The sequence below is a fragment of the Colletes gigas genome, unplaced genomic scaffold, assembly GCF_013123115.1.
Source record: "Colletes gigas isolate AHSC1104 unplaced genomic scaffold, ASM1312311v1 Colletes_gigas_Sc00007, whole genome shotgun sequence".
Classification (NCBI taxonomy): Eukaryota; Metazoa; Arthropoda; class Insecta; order Hymenoptera; family Colletidae; genus Colletes; species Colletes gigas.
In genome coordinates, this window is record NW_025106636.1 from 2,237,163 (window position 1) to 2,259,834 (window position 22,672).

General features: G+C 48.2%; 1 protein-coding gene across 6 annotated transcripts in view; it reads left to right on the forward strand.

The window, feature by feature from the left end:
- LOC122396356 (probable JmjC domain-containing histone demethylation protein 2C) overlaps positions 1-22,672 on the forward strand; it is a 220,163-nt gene that overhangs the window by 97,112 nt on the left and 100,379 nt on the right. For 4 of the 6 annotated variants that reach the window (XM_043394668.1, XM_043394671.1, XM_043394669.1 and 1 more), the window contains exon 9: positions 12,837-12,891. The exons of the other annotated variants lie outside the window; for them this stretch is intronic. In XM_043394668.1, the coding sequence (XP_043250603.1) occupies positions 12,837-12,891 (55 nt within the window). The remainder of the gene's footprint in view (positions 1-12,836; positions 12,892-22,672) is intronic. 6 annotated transcript variants of the gene reach the window in all.

Genomic DNA, 22,672 nt, shown 5'->3' on the forward strand with positions numbered 1-22,672 from the left:
TCGATTCGACGAACAAGGTGCTCGTTGAAATTAGCCGAAGCGTAGGGTTCCAAGTTTCAGGTGTATTCGAGGCATGCAACTTTGCCAACTTTTACGGAACGTATTTCACGAGAGTTTATGTGCCTTGGTAATCTTGACATCGCTAACATACGACTAGCGGTTGTTGTATTCTCCGGACCGTGCTAATCCTCAAAAGTTATGACTACAGCCGCCGGATTTCCATGCCGCTATTACAGATAAACGTAATCTTGAGGGACGCCTCGCAAACGCCTTCGCGAGTACGGACTGCCAACTCGGTATCTACAGTTTCGATTTTATACCGACGCGTGGCATCCCTATAAATTATTTATTTATTCCGAATAATCAAAGCATCCCCTCCCGGTTCCAATAATGTGCTACGAAATTGTCAATACTTTTTCCCGCTTGCAACGAAAATCTTCTACCTTTGCAAGCTGCTATTACGTTGCGGTATTTCGCATTGTACGCGTTACAAGACGCAATCTCGCGCAGGATCTTTTAAACGATAGCCCGCGCATCTGACCCAAAGAGGGTCTAGCCCTCGAGTGCAATATCGCGTTTAATGGAAGATCGCTTCTGTTATCAGCGCCTTGGCGCAAACTTTCATCCGTAAGAAGCGCGATAACGAGTAGCCCTTATCCGACCACCCGTGCCGCGCAAACGAACGTATCTTGTTACAACGTGGCTCGTAAAGTTCGCGGTATCATCTAGCTCGATACTACAACGTCACAAGGCATCCAATGCCATCGTGTCGGATATCGCAAAACCGGCGCGCGGTTCAATTAGGTTGGCAATTACGCAGGAGTCTGTTAGTCTTGCAATTTGGCCAGTGTATCGTTTGCATTTGGTGCAGAGGGTATCGTTTAGCTGGGGGACCGATTCACGGACCAGTCAAATGTGTTTGATTACAACGACGAGCTTAGTAATCGCTCTATCGGTGATCGCGAGGAGGAATTGAAACAAAAAAACATCCCAAGTGAAATCTAAACAAGTTAGATCAAGTGCCTGTCGGAAGTTTCCCTATCGGAATAAAAAATGATAACGGATTTGTCGATAAACTTTTCGTGCGTTTGACGAAAGAGGAACGCAAAAGTTGTACGAAAATATTTAGAAGACTGTACCAGCACTGGATGGAAATATGTATGTTCTGGAACTTGCCGATATATAACTAATTCAGACGTCGACCAGAGAATGCATTCTCGTGCAAATATAGATTTGGATCCACAAACTTATTTATAGATAAACTCTTCCGATTGATTTGATACACCGTTGGTATATACACGTCTCGACCTCCTTTTTGAAGCGCAAACCGTCCGACGAAAATTAACGATGGATATAGAATTGGAAACAACTTTGCATATATAAATGCAAATTTCTATTTATCGCGTGTTCTGTTTAAGTTGATCGGAGAAAAACGATGGTCGACCAGCAGAAATCGTTAAATCGTCGGAAAGCAGCGCCTCCTTCCTAGTCCGAAAAAAATACAATCACGGACGAGTTTCCGTCGCTTATTTTCAACTTGTTGCTGCGACGCGACTCGATACGAGAGAGGTTTAATCGAGCGAGACGAGAAAAAAAGAGACGAGGAGATCCCGTCCGCGATCAATCGTCCGCTCAGGCATTCGTGTTCGTGTCCGCGTTCGTGCGACCATAGTTGGGCACCGATTCTTACGCAGAAGCAAACGTGGCACGCTGAATGCCCGGCTCTTGGTCGCTTTCAGTTCACCATGCAATTCTCCGCGGGCGTTTTCGTCTCTTTCCCTTTCTTTTGGTTCCGATCGCCCCGGGCGAGAACGCGCGAGAAACGAGGATCGTTGACCTCTCGACGGTCGCACGAACTTTACCTAGAGAACCACTCTCGCTGCTGTTGGCCCGTTTTTCGAGGTCGGACCGCACGGACGACCTCTCGCTTTTGCAGCGGTAAAATATTTTCGACGCGACCAGAATTTCGTAAACAGACCGAAACAAAACACGGAGAAAGGAACGGGAAATAGAAACGTGCGCCGAGTTAGTTTGCGCACTGCTGCGTATCGAAGCCAGTTTCTTCGAAAACAGTTACTTTTTGCCTTTGCTACACTTTGCTGATCACGTCGCGTACCTCTAACACGGCTAATTCTAGTTCGTGCACGGTTTCGAATGTTTTTGAAACGTTTCCAAGAGTCTTCGATGAAGAGGCGCAATGCTAGACAAATAGGCAGCTGCATGTGCCGTTATCGATTCAGTGGTTTCATTTTGCTACAATGACAACGTTCTGTAATTTGCTTGAATAACGTAGTATTTTAAGCTACGAGATCCGAACAATGTAGCAACGAAAGATAGACGCAATACGTTAAACGAATGGTGAAATATCGCGACAGAAATAATCACTAAACTTGATCATATATACCAATTTCGAATATAGGGGGAGTTCGGCTACCCTTGGGCAAAATTTTAATGAAAGATTCTGGAGGCCAAAATAAGACAAAAATCAAGGATACTAATTTGTCGATCGAGGCTTCGTTAAAAAATTGTTAACATTTTATTTAATAAGTTAGACCTCTTTTTGTTAAAATTTACAGCCACTTTTGATTTTGCGATGCATTCGCGAAATTTAATAATATATGTACGAATCATTCTGATATTCCGCCAAAATCTAACGACGTCACTTTTTTACTTTGATCTTGGCATTAATCGATTATGAAATCATCACGCTTACGATCAATAACAATCGAGAAAAATTAAAGCAGAAATCTAAGTACATACCTTTCGAAATTCCGTTTGAATTGTTCAGCACCTGTCGTGTCATCGTTGATGTCTTCGTTTTCACTCTGTAACAGAGGAGACGATAAGATTAAACATATTGGCTAACAGAAATCTGATTATATTATAATTAAGCAATATCGAACATAAAATAACTTGGAAAAGTTCGATATTGTACCAACCGACACGAAATAGACAGTGGAAAAAGAAGCTCGAAATCGATTCAACTTTTCTTACAATTTCGATCAAATGTATACTCATAATTACATTAATAATACTTTAAAGCATCGATAGAGTGCATACAAACGTAGTAATAACCATAATACATCACCAGGTAACAAATACGCACCTTATTAATCACTGATCTCTCGAACACCTCGTAACACTAATTTCTACCGAACAAATGGCGTCGTTTCGTCCACTGCGAAACCGTTAGCGGCAAAATGGCGGGAGGGGGAGGACGAAGCGAGAAGATTAAACGCTCAATTCACGTTGCTAAAGAAAGGGTCAACGAATCTCGTCTCCCTAGTGATATTGTTCTTTTCGGTGATTGGGTTAAAGATGATTTCCACAGTCACCGTATCTTACTTCACGAAGTTGGCACCTTGGCCATGAAACAAAAACTCCCATTGAACTTCCCAATCTACCCTATATGTATTTCGTCGATGGTGCAACCGCCATTGGCGCGCGCGAACAAGTCGGACGGAATATTCGGCTCGCGTCGTGCGCGATCGCGAATCTTCGGGAATCTTTGCAAAGCCTTATGGTGACGCGAACGTGTCGGTGCACGTTTCTCGAAAATTGGAATCGTCGTGTTATACGTGCGTGTGTGCATTCGTTTTGACGATTTTAATGTTACTTTGTCGACATTGTTCTCTTAACAATTATCGGTGTTGGTTGAATCCAGTATCGTTGCTCGATCAGTGTACTCGGACAAATGTCGTGCGAAACGGCATCGAACGTGCATCGAGGTTACCAAGATCGTGCCAAGTGGAAGCGAGCCTATTTTCTAACGTGATGATTACCGCGACTAGGAGGGATTACCTATGGCTGAAAACCTAGCCTGATTTCTCAGGTAATGTGCTGCACAAACTCTTAATACCGTGCGATCCGATTAAAGTTAATGCGAAGCCTACGAAGTGACGGCAGCTAAGGAACAAGTGACAAGTTGCTGTCGCATCGCAGATTCCCGTTAAAATCGTGTCGCCGCCATACTTATTTTTGGTAATTATTGAAACGACGCGATATCGTTTATCTCGAATAGATTCGACGAATCTCCTTTTGCTCGAACTGCGTTCTGCGTTGATATCCATGTTGTGAAATAATGTTAACAGATTCGAGACCGACATATTCCAAGATTATAATTAAAATTCGTATAATTTTATTCTGACTCACACGCTGTGTCATCGGTCACTCGAATGAGATATTTCATTACATCGATCTAGAATAGGTTAAATTGCCGGTGCGATGCAGGTGCTGCGTATCGAAAATAACGATATTATCCGCGTCACGTGATTATTGGTATTATTCAATGTACATATTGACTTTGAATTGTTACCGAATTAATCGACAGAACTTGTACCCTGAATTAAGTGTATATGCCCGGCGAAGCACGAAATAAAAACAGACCCTAGGGGATTCCAAATGAAATCATCCCTTCTCAGACCACCCCATCTCCATCCATCTCTCTCCACCTGCAAAGAACCGAGACAAGCAGCAGGTGGTGTTTGGAATTTAAACGCTCTTTCAAGTATTTCCGTTTAAAATATTGGACATTCGAGGTTTCTCGGTGTAGACGTGTGAGAACGAATTTATAAATTTATCCGAATAATGATTGACTCTGGTTCGCGATATTAAATATTGGAGGTTCGTGCTCGGGCGGGTATCAAATACATTCAGTATTCGGCAGGAATGAATGAAACCGATTACTCCGGGAGCCTTTGTTATTCATAAACGGGCGTCTCTTTTGTAAAGGCATTAATGGGAGGCGATAGGTAAAAGCAGCAGGTGGGGCTTGAAATTTAAATACATGGCGAGGATAGGTGCCCTTTAAAACGACCTCTCTCATCGAACTCTCTCTAGCCAAAAGAGGATTAACATGTAAATCACGCAGATCCCCCATGGTCACATCGGTTTACAGTTTTCTACGGTTGCGAAATCGCTGGATCGAGAGACCGAGCAGTTTGGCCATATTTCAGCCGCGCGCGGGCATTTAGATCCGCTATTCCCTGTTCCGAATCTCACATATCGCGATCGAGTCAATTAAGTGGTATAGGTTCGGTTAGTTGGGACAGGTTGGCTCGTAGAACCAATTACCCAGCGTCCCGTCGTTCATCAACGGTCGTTTTCTTATGAAGACATTAACTCTCGAAGCGGGTTCGGATAGGCGCGTTCATCATTTTTTTCCCCGGACGGGAACTCGAAATCCTGCACGTCCTGCGTCACGCACGCGTTCACGTGCACACACGCATACGCGTGGACCCCTGGGGAACCCAGAAGCGGTCGTCCTTCGACGAAATAATTGCGGAACATGAGCCAGCTCGCGCGTTCTCCTGCCATTTAATGGCGGTATTCGCCGCGCGTACACCGCGTGCAGTCGTTATCCTCGATTTATGGCCAAGCCTGGCCTGAATCCTTATGCGGCGTTCGGTTAGGTACAGGTCCGCTGGAAAGGATAGTGGACGGTTTAAAGGAAGAGCCTTACGGCCGAGGAAGCCGTAAGTCCGCTATGGCCGTTACTCTCCATTTAGAGTGGCGCCTCCGACGAGATCAATTTCGACTCTATCGTCTCTCATCCGGTCTGAATAAAATCACGACTGCTCTCGGTTTCTCGACGACGATTACTAATTTCCAATTACCCAGGGACAAAACTGTATAAGCTTTTTCGATTACCCGAGTATTCGAATCATCGAAATATTCTCGTTACGGCCATTCGTCACAATTCCGCATAAAATAATTTCAGCGACGAGTGTTTGTGCCAGGATGTTCGCCGAGGATAAATTGTTGTTCGGTAGACGTAATTCGGAGGTAATGGGACCGGGGCACTTTGAAAGTTTAGTTTTCGCCAAGTATGCGCTTAAGTGCATACTTGAGCAGAGCTGGAAGTTCCGAGGCCAAGTGGCATATATAATAAAAGTAGAGTTTCGCCGTTGAAAAAGTTTGGAAAGCTCCCAAGTTAGATCGCTTCGTGTTTTTTTTAGACTCGCAGATTATTTTTTAGAACAAACGACGAGCGAAACAGACGGAGCATTTTCTATTTTTCTTTTCTCTGTCTGATTGGTTCCCATTTAACGCGTTCCGGCGCACGGCAAGTCGTGTATTTTTATTCCGCCCTCCAATTTCCACACTTTTCTCGGATCGTAGCTACGGAACGACATTCGAAAATTTATTTCGCAGAAACTAGGTCTTGCATTGTCGCGGCAATAATTCGTAATGGAAATCGCGTTCCGAGGGAAATCTTCGATTTCCATAAAACGTTTCGTCGCTTTGATAAATGTGTACGTTTCACCTTGGAAAGTTCCGAACTCGGAGAGTTTCGTTTGCTTTTAGACGGTCGTCAAGTTTCTTTCGATATTTCGATTCGTACGTGATGTTTGCGATATCGAAATACGGAAGCTCGAGCAAATTCATATCCGAGACGGATGTTGGGGCCGAAAAAGCCTTGAACTCGAAAGTCTCGCCTCAAGGACGCCCATGCTGGACAGATACAACGACAGAAACGATGTTGTTCTTTCTCGTACATGCCCGTTTGTGCAACGCGTCACGTTGGGAATAAACATCGCGGAGTCTAGACTTTCCTTTCGGATGTAATGCTTGCGCAACGCTGTCCGCAATGCGATCGTTGCAGTCGCATGAATATGTAATGTATACACGCGCATCGTTATAGGCACGTGTGTGCTTCGGTGTCGATTTAAAATTGCATTTAATTCGTGCAGAAAGTAAACGTAAACGCGATCGCATTATTATCCGGTGTTAAATGGAGAAGCTGTTACGATTACACGTACAGCGAACAATAGAAACGTTTTAACGCCTAATTTTTGTTGCAGAGGTTTCATAATAAAGTCGATTTTTCGAAAGTATTAGAACAGTAATCCGTTTAAGGAGTAGAATTTTCGCGTTTGATGGAACGATAGAGACGGTGTTTGGAAAGAGAAGCTCGTGAGTTGGTCTGGCGATCGTCGAGGAGAAAGTTGTTCCCGACGAGAATCGACGTTAAACCCTGGTGCACACGTAGATAGAGATTATGGCTTTAGAGATTGGAGGTTCGCGTCTATGTATGTGGAACGATTCTCTTGGTAGGTCGGCGGCTGGCGCGCGGACATTCCGCAAACAGACAGCTCTTGGAAAAGGCGGGGTGAGTTTCACGGTCGATCCTCGAGAAAGCCGAGAGATAGGAGAAATAACAATGGCGGGCAGGTAAGTCCGCGGTAAATGTTTACCTTTCCTAATTAAATGAAACTCCGCCTCGTTTGTCGCCGTGCTTCCTTTCGAAGCGAGGGAAAGGTGTAATAGAGACGACGGGTGGCCCCCTCGAAACCGTCGACGACGCAGAAAGGGGAGATTAGGAGAACGAGAGCTGGCAAAAAAAGTGTCGAGACGGTTCGGGTGACTGACGCGAGTTAGTTTTCCTGAGACACTTTTCTGTCGGTCCGCTTTTTTTTTTTTACGTATGCACTCGTTGTTCGCGAGGCTCGCGGAACCACGGCTGCACGAGCTGTGAATTTGTTCAAAATCGAGAATTCTTTGGAGGTTTCGAACATGAGTTTGAGTTCTCTTTGGAACGGTGTCGTTTCTCCAGCAACAGCACACCGTAAAGTTCGTGTTCACGACCTGGCAATGAGTCACACTTAGCTTATCGTGCAGAATGTACACCGGCATGCTTCCACACTTTCTGATACCCTGGACGCATACCGTCCACGCGCGGGTATATTTTTCTGCGCGTCGGCTTCTAATTAAATTCCAACGCGAAAAACTCCTCTCGGTTGGCGAGAGACACGCGATACATCTCGCGCGCTCGTGTCGTACACCGTGGAATATCGCGCAACGAAACTCGAATAAAATTACCAGCTTATTAACAATTGGGACATATTCCGATCGTATTCGTAGTCGCGGGGAACGCGGTAGATGGAGAGAAAAGGCGATTCTGGTCACGGTACGGTGCACTCGACGTTACCAGCGGGTTTTGCACGCGAGTATAGTGAGCGCCAAAAGTCGAAAAACATCCCCGAGAGCTTACGGTTCACCGTGTACGAAAGAAGCCCGGTTTAGAATCTTCCAAAACTTTGTTTGGTCGATAAAAACGTGGGCTCCGCGCGTGGTAATGACCCTTAGTTTCTGTCAGTCAGTCGTAAGCGTGTGAGGTGTTTACTTGTTTTTGAGGCTTACTGTATACGCGGACACCAGGCACACGCAAGTGCGTGTTTTCAAAGCGTAACGCTCGCGTAGCGCCGTGATTAGACACGCCACGGAGTTCGCGGAACCGGTTCTCCACCGTCTCCGTTTCGCTGCCGGCCATCTTTCTCTGTTATCCGACCGTCTCGATTATGGGTCGACGGCGAAGAGAAGATGGCGAGGGGGACGCTCGCAAAAAGAGTTGCGTTTCGTTCGTTCCTTGGTTCGTTTCGCCGCCGCGACTTTCTCCTTGCGTAATCGAACGCGAGACTTTCTTCTTCCTCTCTCTCTTGGACAGATAGCCTGGAAAACTGTGATCGAGGTGTAAATAGTTTTGGCTTTCGTTAGCGAACAAGCGTAGAATCGGGGCTTCGCTGAAATCAAGGTACGAGTCTTGAAACAGGCTGTATTTAGCAGTTTTTGAAACGCGTACGTTTTTTGTTTGCCACGGAAACGAAGCGATTCTCGATCCTTTGTTGGCGCGAGAATCAGAGCGATTACAAGGCCGTGACGCAGGTACTCAAAGATACAGACTTATGTAATAATTCGAAGCTCATGTTTTAATTTACGACTCGGTGGGCGAGTCCCGAGAAAGTTTACAGTTAAGTACACGAGCGTGCAACTGTGCAAACACACGCGTGTAATGGAGAAAGGAAAGATACAAAATAATTCGGACCGTTATCGAATAAAAATATTTACTCTCTCCGATAAGATAAAATAACTGTTCGATCGTGGCATTCGCTCGTAGTATCGTTCCTTATTAACGACTCCCGTTCTTTCGTTCCGCTCGATCGTGATGAAACGAAAAAGTCAAATTTTTTTGTCGGGTTTGGTGCCGTGCACGCATTCGCTAATTTTACGAAAAATTTCCCGTCCGCGTTCGTGACTTTCTTCTTCGACCGATAATTTACCTTAATTAATTATCGTCGAAACACGTTCGGTTTGCCACGGCGACGATTTGATTTGCTCGCGAACAATTTACGTTCGATACGGCGTCACGAGAAAAAAGTGGTTTAATTATTTGCGAAACGAGGACTCGAAAGAAGTCGCAGATCGAAATCGGCACGTAACTTGCTGGTAAAACCTGAAAAAGGACCGTAAAGCACGGTACGTGCATAAATAATGTCGATGCAAGTTCGAGGTAATGTTCCGTAATTGCAGTGTGTGTTAAACGGTAAGCGTGGCTTTCTGTTTGAATCATGGGCGAAAGTGTATTATTAGTTGCGGCGTTAAATGCTCGATGCTCGCGCGTACATATACATTTTCCGTAATAGCTCGACAATGCGATAACGTAACGCGTATAGATCAATCGTAAAACAGATCGGCCGAATCGATAACGAAGAATCGTTCGAAACGTCCTCGTTAAGGTAATTAAGTCAACGATCGTGTAAGAAAGCTTCTCCGACCCGCTGGCAAGAGGGCGCGAATGCTCGCAGACGAAAGGTAGACGACACACAACGGTATAAATATACGTTGCATCAGTTTTTTTACCTCGTTGAAGGTTAATTTACGAGTTGCTCGAACGCGTAGCAAAAACATACGGGGAATTATAATTGGCAGCTTAACGAGTACCAAGCATAAAATAATCACCGAGCAAAAAACTTGTGGTTCGACGATCATTGCCGGAGGGAGGACTATAGAGCCGGAAATAATTTCCACATCTTCCAACAAAAATCGTTGATATTCGCTAGTAGCTAAAATTGAAAAAAGGCCGAGTTTGTAGATACATACGTCCGTGGGCCCGTAAGATCCCGGTGGCAAACGATAAGAGTCAGTGAGAGGAATTAGGTTGAACGAACGGAAGGCGAAGAAAAATAAGTCGCGCGGCGTCGCTGGAACGCCTCACTCTCCTCGTATCCTCCCATTGTAGGAAATTCGTGCGTCCGTGTGCACGGTCTCCGGCGAAGGGAGAAGCGTGTCCGCGGAGTCACTGGTAGATCGGGTTGTGAAGCCGGGAGAGCGGGTTCAACTTGCGACTGGTTCGTGAATAATGCATGCCAGCCGCGAGCCCACGCCAGGACGCTATATACGAAGATGCCAGACACGCTACTCGGAACCAGGCTCGTATCTATATGGGCACATAAGGCGCGAGGAGGGGCTCTATGTAGCTGGGCAATGTTGGCCCTCCGCTCCACTCCTTGCCTCGGCGCTCACGCACACGTCTATCCGTTACACGATGAACCGGCTCGCCGGTGGACTATTTGTGTGCCGTTGTCGTGACTCGTCGGAGCGTGTACGACGAGCGAGGCAGCGCGGATACACCGAGAACGAGAGAGACACGAGTGTCGCCGGTGGGCTGGATTCACGTCTCTCCCGGCGGAGACACGTGCACACAGAACTATCGGGGATGTTTGATTTTTAAAAGATGACCTGCTGCAAAATCGATTCGAAGAACATCCGCAATTCGGATAATCTGTTTCGAACCGCGAGACGTCTCGTTTTACGCTGGTCCTTTGCTGGTAGGGCAGCCGACTTTCGACGAGTCCATACTCGTGGAACGAGACGTTAACCGTGCTCTCGTACCGTCGGCGCAAAGTTTCGAAAGTTCGCGGAATTTCAAAGGATCCGAGAGTTGCAAGTTTGCAGATAGAGCGGCGTTAACTCGCGCAACAACGCCGTGACGCAGCACCAGCCACTGCTCGCGCCAGATTACCGGAAGAGGAACGTGTTTTTCGTCACACGAACCACGGAGCAGACTGTTCGGAGAAGTTGCGCGTGCCAGTTTCGTCGGGCAGACACAATTCCGCCGCGGCTCGTCGCTCCCGCTTCAAAACTTTCCTCGTATCGTGCAAGTTTCCCGATTGGTCGCGTTCTCCCGCCGCGAAAATCCCCGCAACTCCGGGTAATCTCGCCCATCTCTACCAGAGTCGTTGAAATTCAGATCTCCGCGAATTCAGTTTCCCTCGTTCGGTCTCGAGCCGCGCATCGCCCTCGAACCTTCCTTTTGCCCGCCTAACTTCCGCCCAAAAATTACGCTGAAAAGTTCTTTTCGCGGTTCTCGGAACTTTGCTTTTCCGGCCCGTGCCACGCGTTCCCAATAATGAAAGTTACGTCGGACGGAACTGGTTCTTGATCTTGGTTCTCGATCCTCTCGGAACTGGATCTTTTCTATTAAAAAATAAACCACGATGAAATATCAATATTTCATGGAGTTGTAATTACACGGCAGAGCTATGCTTTTTAGTGTTTGTTAGATGGTATCGGTGCTGTTTAAAAAGCACGCTTCGTGAAAATCATTATCTCGCTCCTTCCTTTTCTGGGAACGATGCCGTATCATCGTTGGGTTATGTTTCCGAGCAAATGGTTTCCAAGAATAAATAATATCGCGTGTTATTAACATTTACCGACGCCTCTGCGGGCAACGGTACATCCAGTCACGATTCCCCGCGAGTGCGTCGTGTGTGTTTCCTGCGAATCAAAAAATGACCACGCACTCCTCGCGATTATACGCCAAGGCTCCGCGCCGTGTATCTCGCGTCTCGCCACGCAATAGTTTTCGATCAAATCGGGATTATTGTATTTGGAAGCTCTTTCCACGGAACGATTCCCGGGAAAATGATGAAAACACGACGAGTATAATATCGAGCATGAGGTCGGAAAAGAGGGAGGGAGGGAGGTACGTACCGATGGATGAAATCGTCGACGTAGAAAGGCTTTCTGGGGCATGGTAATCGGAGCCTGGGGGGTAAGACAGACTAGAGAGAGAAAGATAGGGGCTCCCGGGGTAATTTCTGCCAGGGTGAAAATGCAGGGAGGGTGTATAAATCTCTGGCGACACACCGAGGAACGGCACACGGCGACGGGGACGGGTACGGGGCAGATAGAGGGACGAGATGGCTAAATAAAATCAATTAAAAAGTTTCGCCACGTCGGGAGTCGGGGAGTTTTCATCAAGTTTTCCGCCGTGCGCGCTTCTCCGCGTCTACATATAGCGTGACAGTAGCGAGCGCAACTTGTGCTATAAACCGGCGATACACCAACACCGACGACCGATCCGTGGTAGTTTCCGCTAACTTTCCGACTTTCGCGTCGAACTTGTTAATGGCTTTCTGTGGCGGCTCTGTTACCATCGCTTCGACTCTCTCGCGACTCCCATTTCCCTCGTTTCTACGCTAGAACCATCTACGAATTTATCCGTCGATCTATCGGTGTACTTATCGAACTACGCCTATTCGACTTATCCGTCTAATGAATTTCCTCTTATCGTTCAACGTCCCTGGAAATTCGTCCCGGTTCCTCCTCTCGGCTCGTCTGCTCTTCCGCGCGACGATCGAGCGAGCCCTCGAATACGATCCGCTGCGCTGCCGGGGCTGTTAATCGCGACGGTAATTAGCGTGGATTAGATCCAATTCTCCCGACCCGATTACGATTCTTGTTAAACTCTTGACGCGAAACTGGATTTTCCTTGGCTTCCATGGCATATCGGTTCTTCCGTGACTCGCGTTAACGCGCAACATACATATTCTCCATACCATACCAGTTAAAATGTTTTCTTTTGCGTTTCCTATTTTAACCATTTACCGAGAACCATTTATTCTCGTTACAAACCAGTTCGTAACACGGTGTAAAAGTTTCCCTAAACGGTACTTGATCTTTTCGAAGCAACTAATCGTCGTTCGATCCCTAGACTATATCTCCGGCTCGATAAACTTTCATATTTCATAAAATATATCATCTTTTTGTTGCAGGTAAGGAGAGTTTCGCGGAAGGTACGCCGTTGCGACTGCTTGCCAAGACGTTTCAGTAAGTCGTAGAAAAAGAAAAAGTCGAAAGCGTTTCGGAGCATTATTGTCGCGTTTTTAGCAGAAACACCTTGAATTTCTGCGAAACGCGAGTCGATCCGATTACTCGCGCAAAGTCCGTGTAAAGCGAAACCGTATAGATGCTGCATCGTTGTTCTCACCGCGTCCTCTTTTTTACCCCTGCAGGAATCGCTTCGCTAAGGCTGACCGGGCCGTTCAGGAAGCTACGGGCGCAATAACAGTTTCGGTTATCACGGTGAAACGCGATAACGCGCCACGTTCCTCGATAGTGGCCTCCCTTCGTAAGCGTAAGATTAAACGCGGAACGCGATTTCGAGCGCTATTCTGGCCGCTCTGTCACGCGTTCCCTAGGAAATCCCGTTTATCGGTCTCGACAACGGTTTTCAAATTTCTCCGCGCTAGTCTAACGCTCGCTAAATTGCTCCTGCGTTCGTTCTTCTTCCGTGAATCTTTGCCGGATGCGTTACCACCGTAAAACAGGTCCCCGTTGTACGAACAAAGAAAAACGGTCACCTGTTTTGCGAGCGAGTACAACGCCTCGATAACGCGGTCAAGTTCGCGGTGGGATCGTTTGGAACTTTTTAGCGAGGCAGAGGCGCGAATTCGGAGCAGAATCGAACGAAACGAATCGGAGGATGACTAAATCCCACGCGACGACGGGAGTTGAAACAACGGAATCGTCCGTGCTATAAATCCACCGAGGCGATTTCCATTTCGACGTCGTGTTTATCTTCGCCACGATCGCCGGAGGAATTTCCGAGAACGGGTTACGCGCGTTTACGCAAATCCAAGTTTCTTCTTTGTTTCCGAGCTCGAAATTCCACCGCGATTCCGCGAAAGCTGAGTCAACGCCGAATATCCGTGAACGAGACGACGCTTGACCCAGATTTCGCGGTATAGTAGCCGGGGTATCGTTTCGCGAGATCGATAGTTCGGTATGTACGGTGGCTCGATCGGTAGAATTCTCGTTCGGCTGGATCCATTAAGGCTCGCTTTGAAACTACCAACAGAGTAAATAAACGGGGAACGATTTTATGCGAGTCTGCCGAAACGATGACGCGACGCGGTTTATTTATTATCTCGCTGCGAAGACTCGTAGCGAGCAGGTCGTGCCAAAAATAGAGGATTTAATAGCGCTGGAAGATTGGTCGAGAATAATTATGGTGTCGCGCGTACACGTAACATTCTCGTATTCAAGGTTGCAAATGGACGCGTGTCTCCGAAACGAGTCACGATTCATCGGCCAATAATAGGAAACAAATTAAAGACAGTTCCCAGACTCTATGACGGACCAGCCCATACATAAAATATCGCCACGAGGACGTGGATTTACGACGACGGTTTTATACCTGTGCGCATCGGAAGGAGATAAAAAAAACACATCTGGAAAATATTCAAGGAGAGAAATGTTCCAGAAACGGCGCGGCGGCATGCTAGCGATTACTTTGGCATCGTACAATGGCATTCGAAGGAAGGGTAGAGAGAGGTCGAAAGGAAAACGGTAGAAGGAGAAAGTGGACAATGACGAATAAGTATTGGTGGGACGCGAACGAACCAGCTGGTCTGGCTCCTCGCGTTTACACGATGCTGATAAATTATTTATCTCGCTACGTCTGGCCAGCGGCCAAGATTTTCCGTCGCCTTCGTCTTCCACCTTCGTCCATTTGCGCGCGCCAGTCAAACCGTACACGCGTCTTTCCATTTTGCTCCTTTTTCTCTTGCCGTCTCAAAGGGACCCTTCGTTTTCTCTCTCGCTGGAGAACGGTTAACCCAAATTCACGGACCCTCTTGCGACACACAAAGCGCGGATCGTTTGTAAATAAACGAGCGCGCTTTGATTTTCTACGCTGCGGAGGACGCTCCGATGCATCGACGCTTCGAAAGGCCGTTTCTTATGCTGGAAACGGTCAAGATCGTTTCCGTGGTACCGATTACGCTTAACAAGCGCGTAATTGCCAGTCGTAGTTTACTTATTCCAGGGAAGAGTCGTTTAAAGGGGCTGTATCTATTGTAGCTTCGGTGGGAGGAGAAATATTCTACTTATTGGCGAAACTTCCTTTTTATCTTTATTATTATTATCTGAAATCGTTGAGGCGAAACTAGAAACTGCAACTATGTGTGCGATGCGGATGCGGGCGGGGGAGGAGCGGGGGTGGAGCGCGGGAGAGGAGAAACGAAATCGTTATCTCGATCGAAGCATCGCGTCTGAATCATCCGCGCGATATCCGCGTGCATATCGACGTGTTTTCCGCGGAAGAGCGAGGTGGGAGGCAGGCGGAGGGTCGTTCGCTCCCTCCGATGGCTCTGCCCACGGACGTTACGCCGCAATTACTCGACGGCGTATTGATCCGACAGCTCGCAGTCCCACGGTTTGCAGAATCCCTCGTTCCGAGCAACCCTCTCTTTCTGCCCCCGTCGGAGAGCACCCTTTCGCTTCGAGAAGGAGAAAAAGGCCGACACGGAAGGGCCAGGAAGTAGGGAAGCCGGAGTCGCGAGCTGGATACGCCCGGGAAATAATTGTCAGGGACGTTAGAGTCTCTCTATCGAGTCGCGGGAGTCGAGCCCGGTCGATGTCACCGCGCATTCCAGTTGGAAAACGAGAATCGAGATGAATCGGTATCTTGTCGTTTCGATCATCGAAATTGCTCTTTCGTTATTTCGGATCGATGGACGTTGAACGGTGCGCGATGGAATGGAATCGCTGTCGTTTCTAGTTTGGACGTTTAAGGCGTACCGTCGAGGAAGCGAAATTCCGTATTGCCTCGAACCTGTTGCAACGCACGCTCGACATCGAACGCGTCGTTTACGCTCTCGTAAAAGGCTAAAATTAACCGGAAACAATTCTGGAATCCCCGCGTGGTGTCTGGCAAAAGGAGTCGAATAAAACAGACACGCGAGCAACGAAGAGGGAGGAGAGGCTGTGCGCGAGAGAGGGAATGGTGTGTCGCAATCGGCGCGGCCCTGAAGCGCGGGAATGGCGAGACTGCACCGGTGTGTGGGCATTACGGGACCACGGCAATTATCCGGGACTTTCCTTTTGCACCTTGCCTCTTTCTCGTCCCACACACAAGCGCACCGCGATCCCCTTATCCCGCGCGCGCGCGCGTGCTCGGGGGGAGAGGCAAATCGACTCGGCGTGGTGTGGCGCGGCGGCGGGTCTCGGGTCGGGAGCGAAACGAGCCACGGACGGCTGGCTTTTCAGCCGTGCTCCGACGTGTACACAGCCACGAGACGATGGAAAGAGGCGGCCGGAGCTGGCGGCGCGGCGGTGGAGCTGGGGGCGGACGAGGAGGAGGAGGTAACGGAGGAGGTTACAACCGGAGTTTAATGAAACCAGTCGAGGTCCGTCAAACCGGTTCAGCTGGTTCTCCGTTTGCCACGTCGGCCCTCCCTTTACCCCTTGCTGCCCCTGGTCCGTCAGCTCCCTCCGGGTTGCATAGAAGGGATCCCGGAGAACAGGCGAAACAGAGATATCGACCCCTCTTTTTCTCTCTGTTCGACAACCGGGTTCTCCGACCCTCTGCGTTCTCTCTCCGGGATAGATCCGCGCCGTTCTCTCTCCGTCGAACCGCATATCTCAGACACAGATCGCCGCCAGTGACTCCTGCACTCGTCTGCCCCGGCCGTGTAACCTTGCCTCTCTGTGTGCACGCGTGTCCGCACGACGCCGCGAACCTGTCTGCGTGAAATCCCCTTAACCGAGAGTACACCCACGACCACTGGGTCGAGAATTATGGCGCGGGGGGATCACCGTATCCGCCCCTGTTTGATAGTCCCGTCGCGATATAAACTCGCCAGGGTACCTCCCTAACTCTCTCTCTCGCTCCCTCCTTCTCTCCCACTTTGGCCAACTGCTTCCCGGTTCTGCGCTATCGATCCCTCTTTGTCCCTCCGCGGAGAGAAAAGGTAGACGAAGGGACGAAAACCGATCTCTCCGGTCGTTCCACTTAGGTATTCCCTGCGTACCGACTTCTTCTAGCTCTGGATCGCGCGTCAAGGATTTCCTCGGACGTCTCCTGACCCACTCCACGCGACGACTAGAAGAGCTCGCCTGCAATTCGGGTCGATTCGTTTTTGATCGATTCATCGAGAACGCCTTCGGTACCCTGCTTCAACGACCATTCATCGAGGAACGATTAAACAAACTTTTGTGCAGCGATACGCATACTTGGAATACCGAAGCTATTGTAATATACAGGACAGGCCGTAACTTATTGTCTAACGTGGATCTATAAAGTTGAGTCCCGCAACGGTAACTATCTTTCGACGATGCATAGTCGTAGTAAACGAATTAAATGACGAAGCGTGCCTCGTAAGTCATCCATTAATATCGTTTCGTGGAAAACTCGTTTAAAGTTTTCAACTCTGGAACACCAACGCGAACAAAGTTGAGTAAACCCAATAACGTGGGTGATATATACCCAAAGTCTCTTTATGTCGCTGTAACTTTCTTAAAATATCGTGGGCTTTAAGTCAGCAGAGATAGTTTTTTCCCCCCGTACTTTAAAGATTTCGCTTCGATACTTTAGGAACACATTTTTAAGGGCCGAAACGTTATCACGGCAATCCGAAAATCAATTTGTTGGACCGTTTAAAGCGGAGCATCCCCTTGAATATCGTCGGATCGCTCGGGGGAACTCCCCTTGTAAAAACTCCCGCGTACTCGTTGGTAATTAGCTCGGATCTTGTCCGTACTGGTAAGCCCCGCCTAACTGCAACGTCGATCGACGCGAATAAAGTAATTACCGCAATATTATTATTTGATAAGTGATTTTTAATAAAATAGCAGCAGTATTATATTTCGCGTTGAACGAAACTCGTTGGAATAATTGTTCGACGTAGCAAAAAGTTTGTTTTCCATCGTTGAAATAAAACTTTGTTCCGAGTTCCGAGATTAATTTTTGCGGTAATTAGTCCTTTCCTCGGTCCGGGTACACGTTTAATCGAGAATCGGTCGAGTTACCGATAGTCGGTTATATCCTTTAATTAACAACGTCGTTAACGTAACGGAGTGTCCGCGGCAAATATTTCTCAACGGTCGACGTGCGTTGCTCGCGCATTCGCGTTAAAGGCATTCGAAAGCAGCCGCGCGCATACAATGTTATCGGTGGAAACTTTCATCTCGCTGTTTGCTCTAATTGCTGGCTCAGCCAGAAAGATTGGCGAACGTTATTTTCCCCGTTAATGAGTAAACGCGCGAGCGCGCGGCCGCCACGTAATGACTGTTTTTAATAGGAACAACTTTCTGCCTGGCGAATGAAGCGCATTCACGGCACTTCGTGGCAACGTAACGCAATTATTTCCGTGGATCTACCGTCTGCCACCTGTTCCATTCGAATTCGCGGCGACGTTTATTAGCTGAATTAATTAGCTGCCCGTCCGGATCGCGGGCGCAACGATAGTTGTACAATTTTCTCGATCGACTCGTCATTGTTCCTCGAGCTTTTTCCATCGTTTCGCGCGACCTAGACAATTAGATTCCAGAGTCCGTAACTAACCAGCCCTTTCTTCCATAGGAGACGTCGTTTGTTATACGCATCATCGTTCGGGACGATAAGTTACGAAAAAACGGTATTAAGGTAACGACCCGAGTAACGAGTATGCTGCTGCTCGCGCCCGAGACGCGAATTTTTTCTAGACGCTGCGCAACCTTGCCAGCTATTTTTACCGAGGTTCGTTTGTTTTTCGATTCTGGTTTCCGACGACGAACGACTCGCGACACTTGCCAAAGCGTATGCAAAACAATTTGCAGCCGTTAGCGCGCGGTTCCCTTGAAACCGTAGGCTTTTCGGGCTTTCGAATCGTCGCGTCGCGTCAAAAAGAGAACGACGAACGGTAACCTCCTCGTGCAAGTATAGATAAAGTTAATAAACAGTGTTGAAATATCGCGATAAAACCGCGATAACAAAGTACACCGAACGTTGTAAAAGGCGCCGATGTTAACGCAGACGAGTAATCCGTATCGAAAAGAATTTTTAGCTTACGAACACCGGGTTGCAACGCGTTCCAATCTGCTCGTTACATCGATGTGGGTGTGTACACGATAAGCTTGCATTTTATTTGAACGGTAACCGATACGATAAGTCCCCTATCGCGTTGTTATATCACTATACATATAGTTATGTCAATACGGGCGTTGCGCAAAAAGAGGAATGTATCGGCGGGAATAAAGCGCGCGTTAAACTTGAACGTGCTCGAAATGGGTCAGGCTACGAAGGACGTCCGAGCGTTTGTTCATTGCCAACGACAACCGTGAAAAAGTAATACCTGTAAAAGGTGGTTTCCTGGATTTTTATTACTTGTAATTTACTTGTCGTTGATTTCGAGGATCGCGTTACGGGAACGGAAGTATCAAAAAACGACGAATGTCTATCGACCAGAAGAGGCCACCGTCGAGTCGAGGCGGCCATAAAAACGTGTACCATCGCTCTTGAATCCCTATTTCCACGCACTCGGAGCCCCTGCCAAAAGCTACACTTTGCCCGACCGTTTGCGTCCGATACCGAGAAGCCTTTGAACCCGCAACGACTGCTTCTCTTCTCGGTCGAGAGAGTCACGTCGGCGCAGTTCCAGAAAAAACAAGGGAGACTTTCCGGCGTCGGGACGCGACATTAAAGTGGCCCACGACTACGCGTTCGGTCCTTTTCTCTCTCGGAGCGCATCAGAAACCGTCTCGTCCAGGAATAACGACTGCCCCGCGTACATACCCGACCCCCGAAGCCATTGGCTGGCGTTAAACTCACGGAGTGGCCTCAGGGGAGGTCAATTGGTCGTGACGTCACCGGCGCAACACAATAAAATATAATGGCCGAGCCAGCCTAAGCAAAACATGCGACCGGTTCGTGACCCGTACAAGACGCCGTTTAGGCCCTACTCTTTCCCCATCCCCACCCCTTCGGCCGTTCCTTCCCTCGAACGGGCAGCCTCGTCTCTTCAAGAGGATTTTGCCAACTCTGCCTCGACCAAGAAAAAACTAGATTACTCTTGGGAACCTTCCCACTTTTTCCTTTTTCTTTCTTTTCCCGGGGAATTGACCCTTTGCGCTTCGGCGACGCCCCGCTATGGAAACGTACGCACGTACGTTGCGTTGGTCAGTTCGGTGGCTCGACCGAGAAGCAGTTTTATTTCGTACCGAAAAATTTCCCCGGTACAAAGGATTAATTATTTTCGTTCCCAATGGTCGTGTAGGTTCGTTCGAAAAACTGTTTCCCAGCACGGTCCTTTCTCTGTCCGCCATCTGATTCTCGAAACATGTTTCCGACAGTACCTGTCCAGAACCTCTTCCTAGAGGTCTCGAGAGACAGCCTCGGGGCCACGAGAACCGATACACCGAACCCTTTCATGGACTCGACGTCGTCCGTGTCTACGCGACGGACAGTCGGGAGTAGAGAGCCGTGTATCGCGAGCATTTCGCGCATACTTGTCATTCATTTGCGCTCGTTAATGACCCCTTCGACGGAGAGACAGCTGTATTTGTTCGGTGACTCTGGCGAGACGAACGGCTCCATTCCTGGAATCGTTGATCCAAGAATGCACCGTCTGTGCGATTAGCATACGGAGACACGCTCGTTGTCCGATGACCGTCGTTCCTGGAACGATTGTATCGAGCCACAGTCGTTTGTTTGATTTTTCATTACACATATGAGTCGTTGGTTTTATTCTTCGATTTTACGAACAATCGCATCGTAAATAATATATAAAAAGATTGACTTAACAGCAACCTTTTATTAGAAAAATTTGAAAATTTACCTGCAACTTCATTTTTTGAGCCGGCCAGAATGAACGAATTGGCCAAAGTGCTGTTTGCATTGTGCGTTATAGGAAGCGAGGCACGGGATATTCCCGGAGGTGGTAAAGAGGTACCGGGCGTGATTATCGATCGCTGGACGGTTATTAGAGCCACCGTGTCGCTGGTATTATGGTATAACGCGTCGTTCGTTGGGGGCGGCAGGAAACGATAAAGTCGAGGACACCCTGTAGATCGATCCAAGCCCCGGAGAGAGCTGTTCGCTGGGGTTAGGTCAGCTCGCAGGTACGTAACTATGTCCTGGCGCACCCGCGCCCCATTTCCGCGTTTACGGCCCCCCCATAAAGCCGAGAGAGCTAATAACGACCACCAGCGGAGCGTTTGCGATTCTCTGCAGGCTACGACCAATTAAACGAACCTACGGTTTCGAATCTACAACGAAACGCGGATAACGGACCGACGAACTTTGAAATTAGAGACAGCGAATTGTTGATAACGATCATAGTATCGACGTTAACGTCCGCTTCGACAGATTTCAGTTTAGCCCCTTAATGCTCGCCGTATCGTTTTCGATACACGACGGTTTCTAATCATTTTTATCGTTATCGTAATAACGATATTTGCGACGAAAAGAAACAACGTTCGTTGCATCCGAGTACGATTACGAAGGGATCAACGATCTACACCGATAGTTACTCTCTAGGAGTCGGAGCCTCCTGTTCAGTAAAACGCCTAATTTATGCTTAGACATCTCGCGTAATCGGTTGCACGTTTTATATTTGTCGAATGGCAGATTAGCCGCATGTATTTCCGAGTGTACATATATCCTTTCGAATTGCACGGTCCGTGCTCGAACGAGGCGGTATTTATCGTTCTGTTAGTAGCAACGGCGAACAGCCGAGCCACCTGGGTCCCCATTAGACGCAATTATCATAGATGGTATATTATCGTGTCAGCGTTCGATAAAAAGTAGACGCTGTAAGAAAGCAACGGTAATTTATTAATAAAACATTACTCGCTGGGAGTTTCGATTACGCGCGAATATTATTCCGGTGACGTGATTCGCGGCTAAACGGACATTTGTCGGTGTAGCGTGCGATCGAGCCGCGATGATAACGATCGCTGCGTGATTTGTGGCCAAGTCGAGCGCGAATCATACGGGGGCACTTTTCATTCGCGACGCGTTCCCTATGCGTTCCGCCTTGTGATTTTGGCGCAGAGATTCCGGACCCGGCGTACCGTAACCGCTGGCAAAATCATTTTTACTGTTACGCTTTCAAGGCCGTCGACTCGCGCCGATAGCGAATCGGGCTATAAATAAAGACACAATTAAGACACGACTCGGAGCGTTTCGTTTTATTCGCTCGTTTTGCCAACAAAATGTTTCGTTGTAAACGTCGATGGAATCGTTGATCGTTCGCATCGCAGACGGATAAGTTGGGTCCCCAGGATCCTTGGGTAGCATTTAGGGGGTTAAAACGATTCTCCGTCGAAAGGATATCGGCACAAGGACTACCCATCCTCCGAAATCTGGCAATAACCATCAACAGAGCCATCGAATTACAACGGACGCACCCTCTATGTACAGCCAGGTCGAGGGCCAAACTCGTGACATTTTGTGTACGCAGGGAACACATGCGCGCGTCTTGCTCCCTCTGCCCCTCGCGACACACACTCTCGGCTCTGTTCGCCTTTCTGCGCGTGTGGGCACATAGGTGCACTCTGTGGCCCGTGTAGGAGGTGGGGCATTCAGGCTTTATCGGTCGTAAACACGCGAGTAATTATCGCAGCCGGCCATCTTGGCCCGGAGGCACGTCACATCCGGTCACTGACCATTCAATCGTTGCGATCCGTGCTGCGGGTAATAAATAATTCAGAAACAATGGGGACATCTCGCCTCGCCTCCGCCTCTGCTGAAAATCCGGCGAGAACGCCGAGCCAAGCCGAGTCGAGCTGAGCCGAGCCGGGCCAGGCCGTTAACCCCCTTAACGCTGGGATTACTGAATGGGGATTA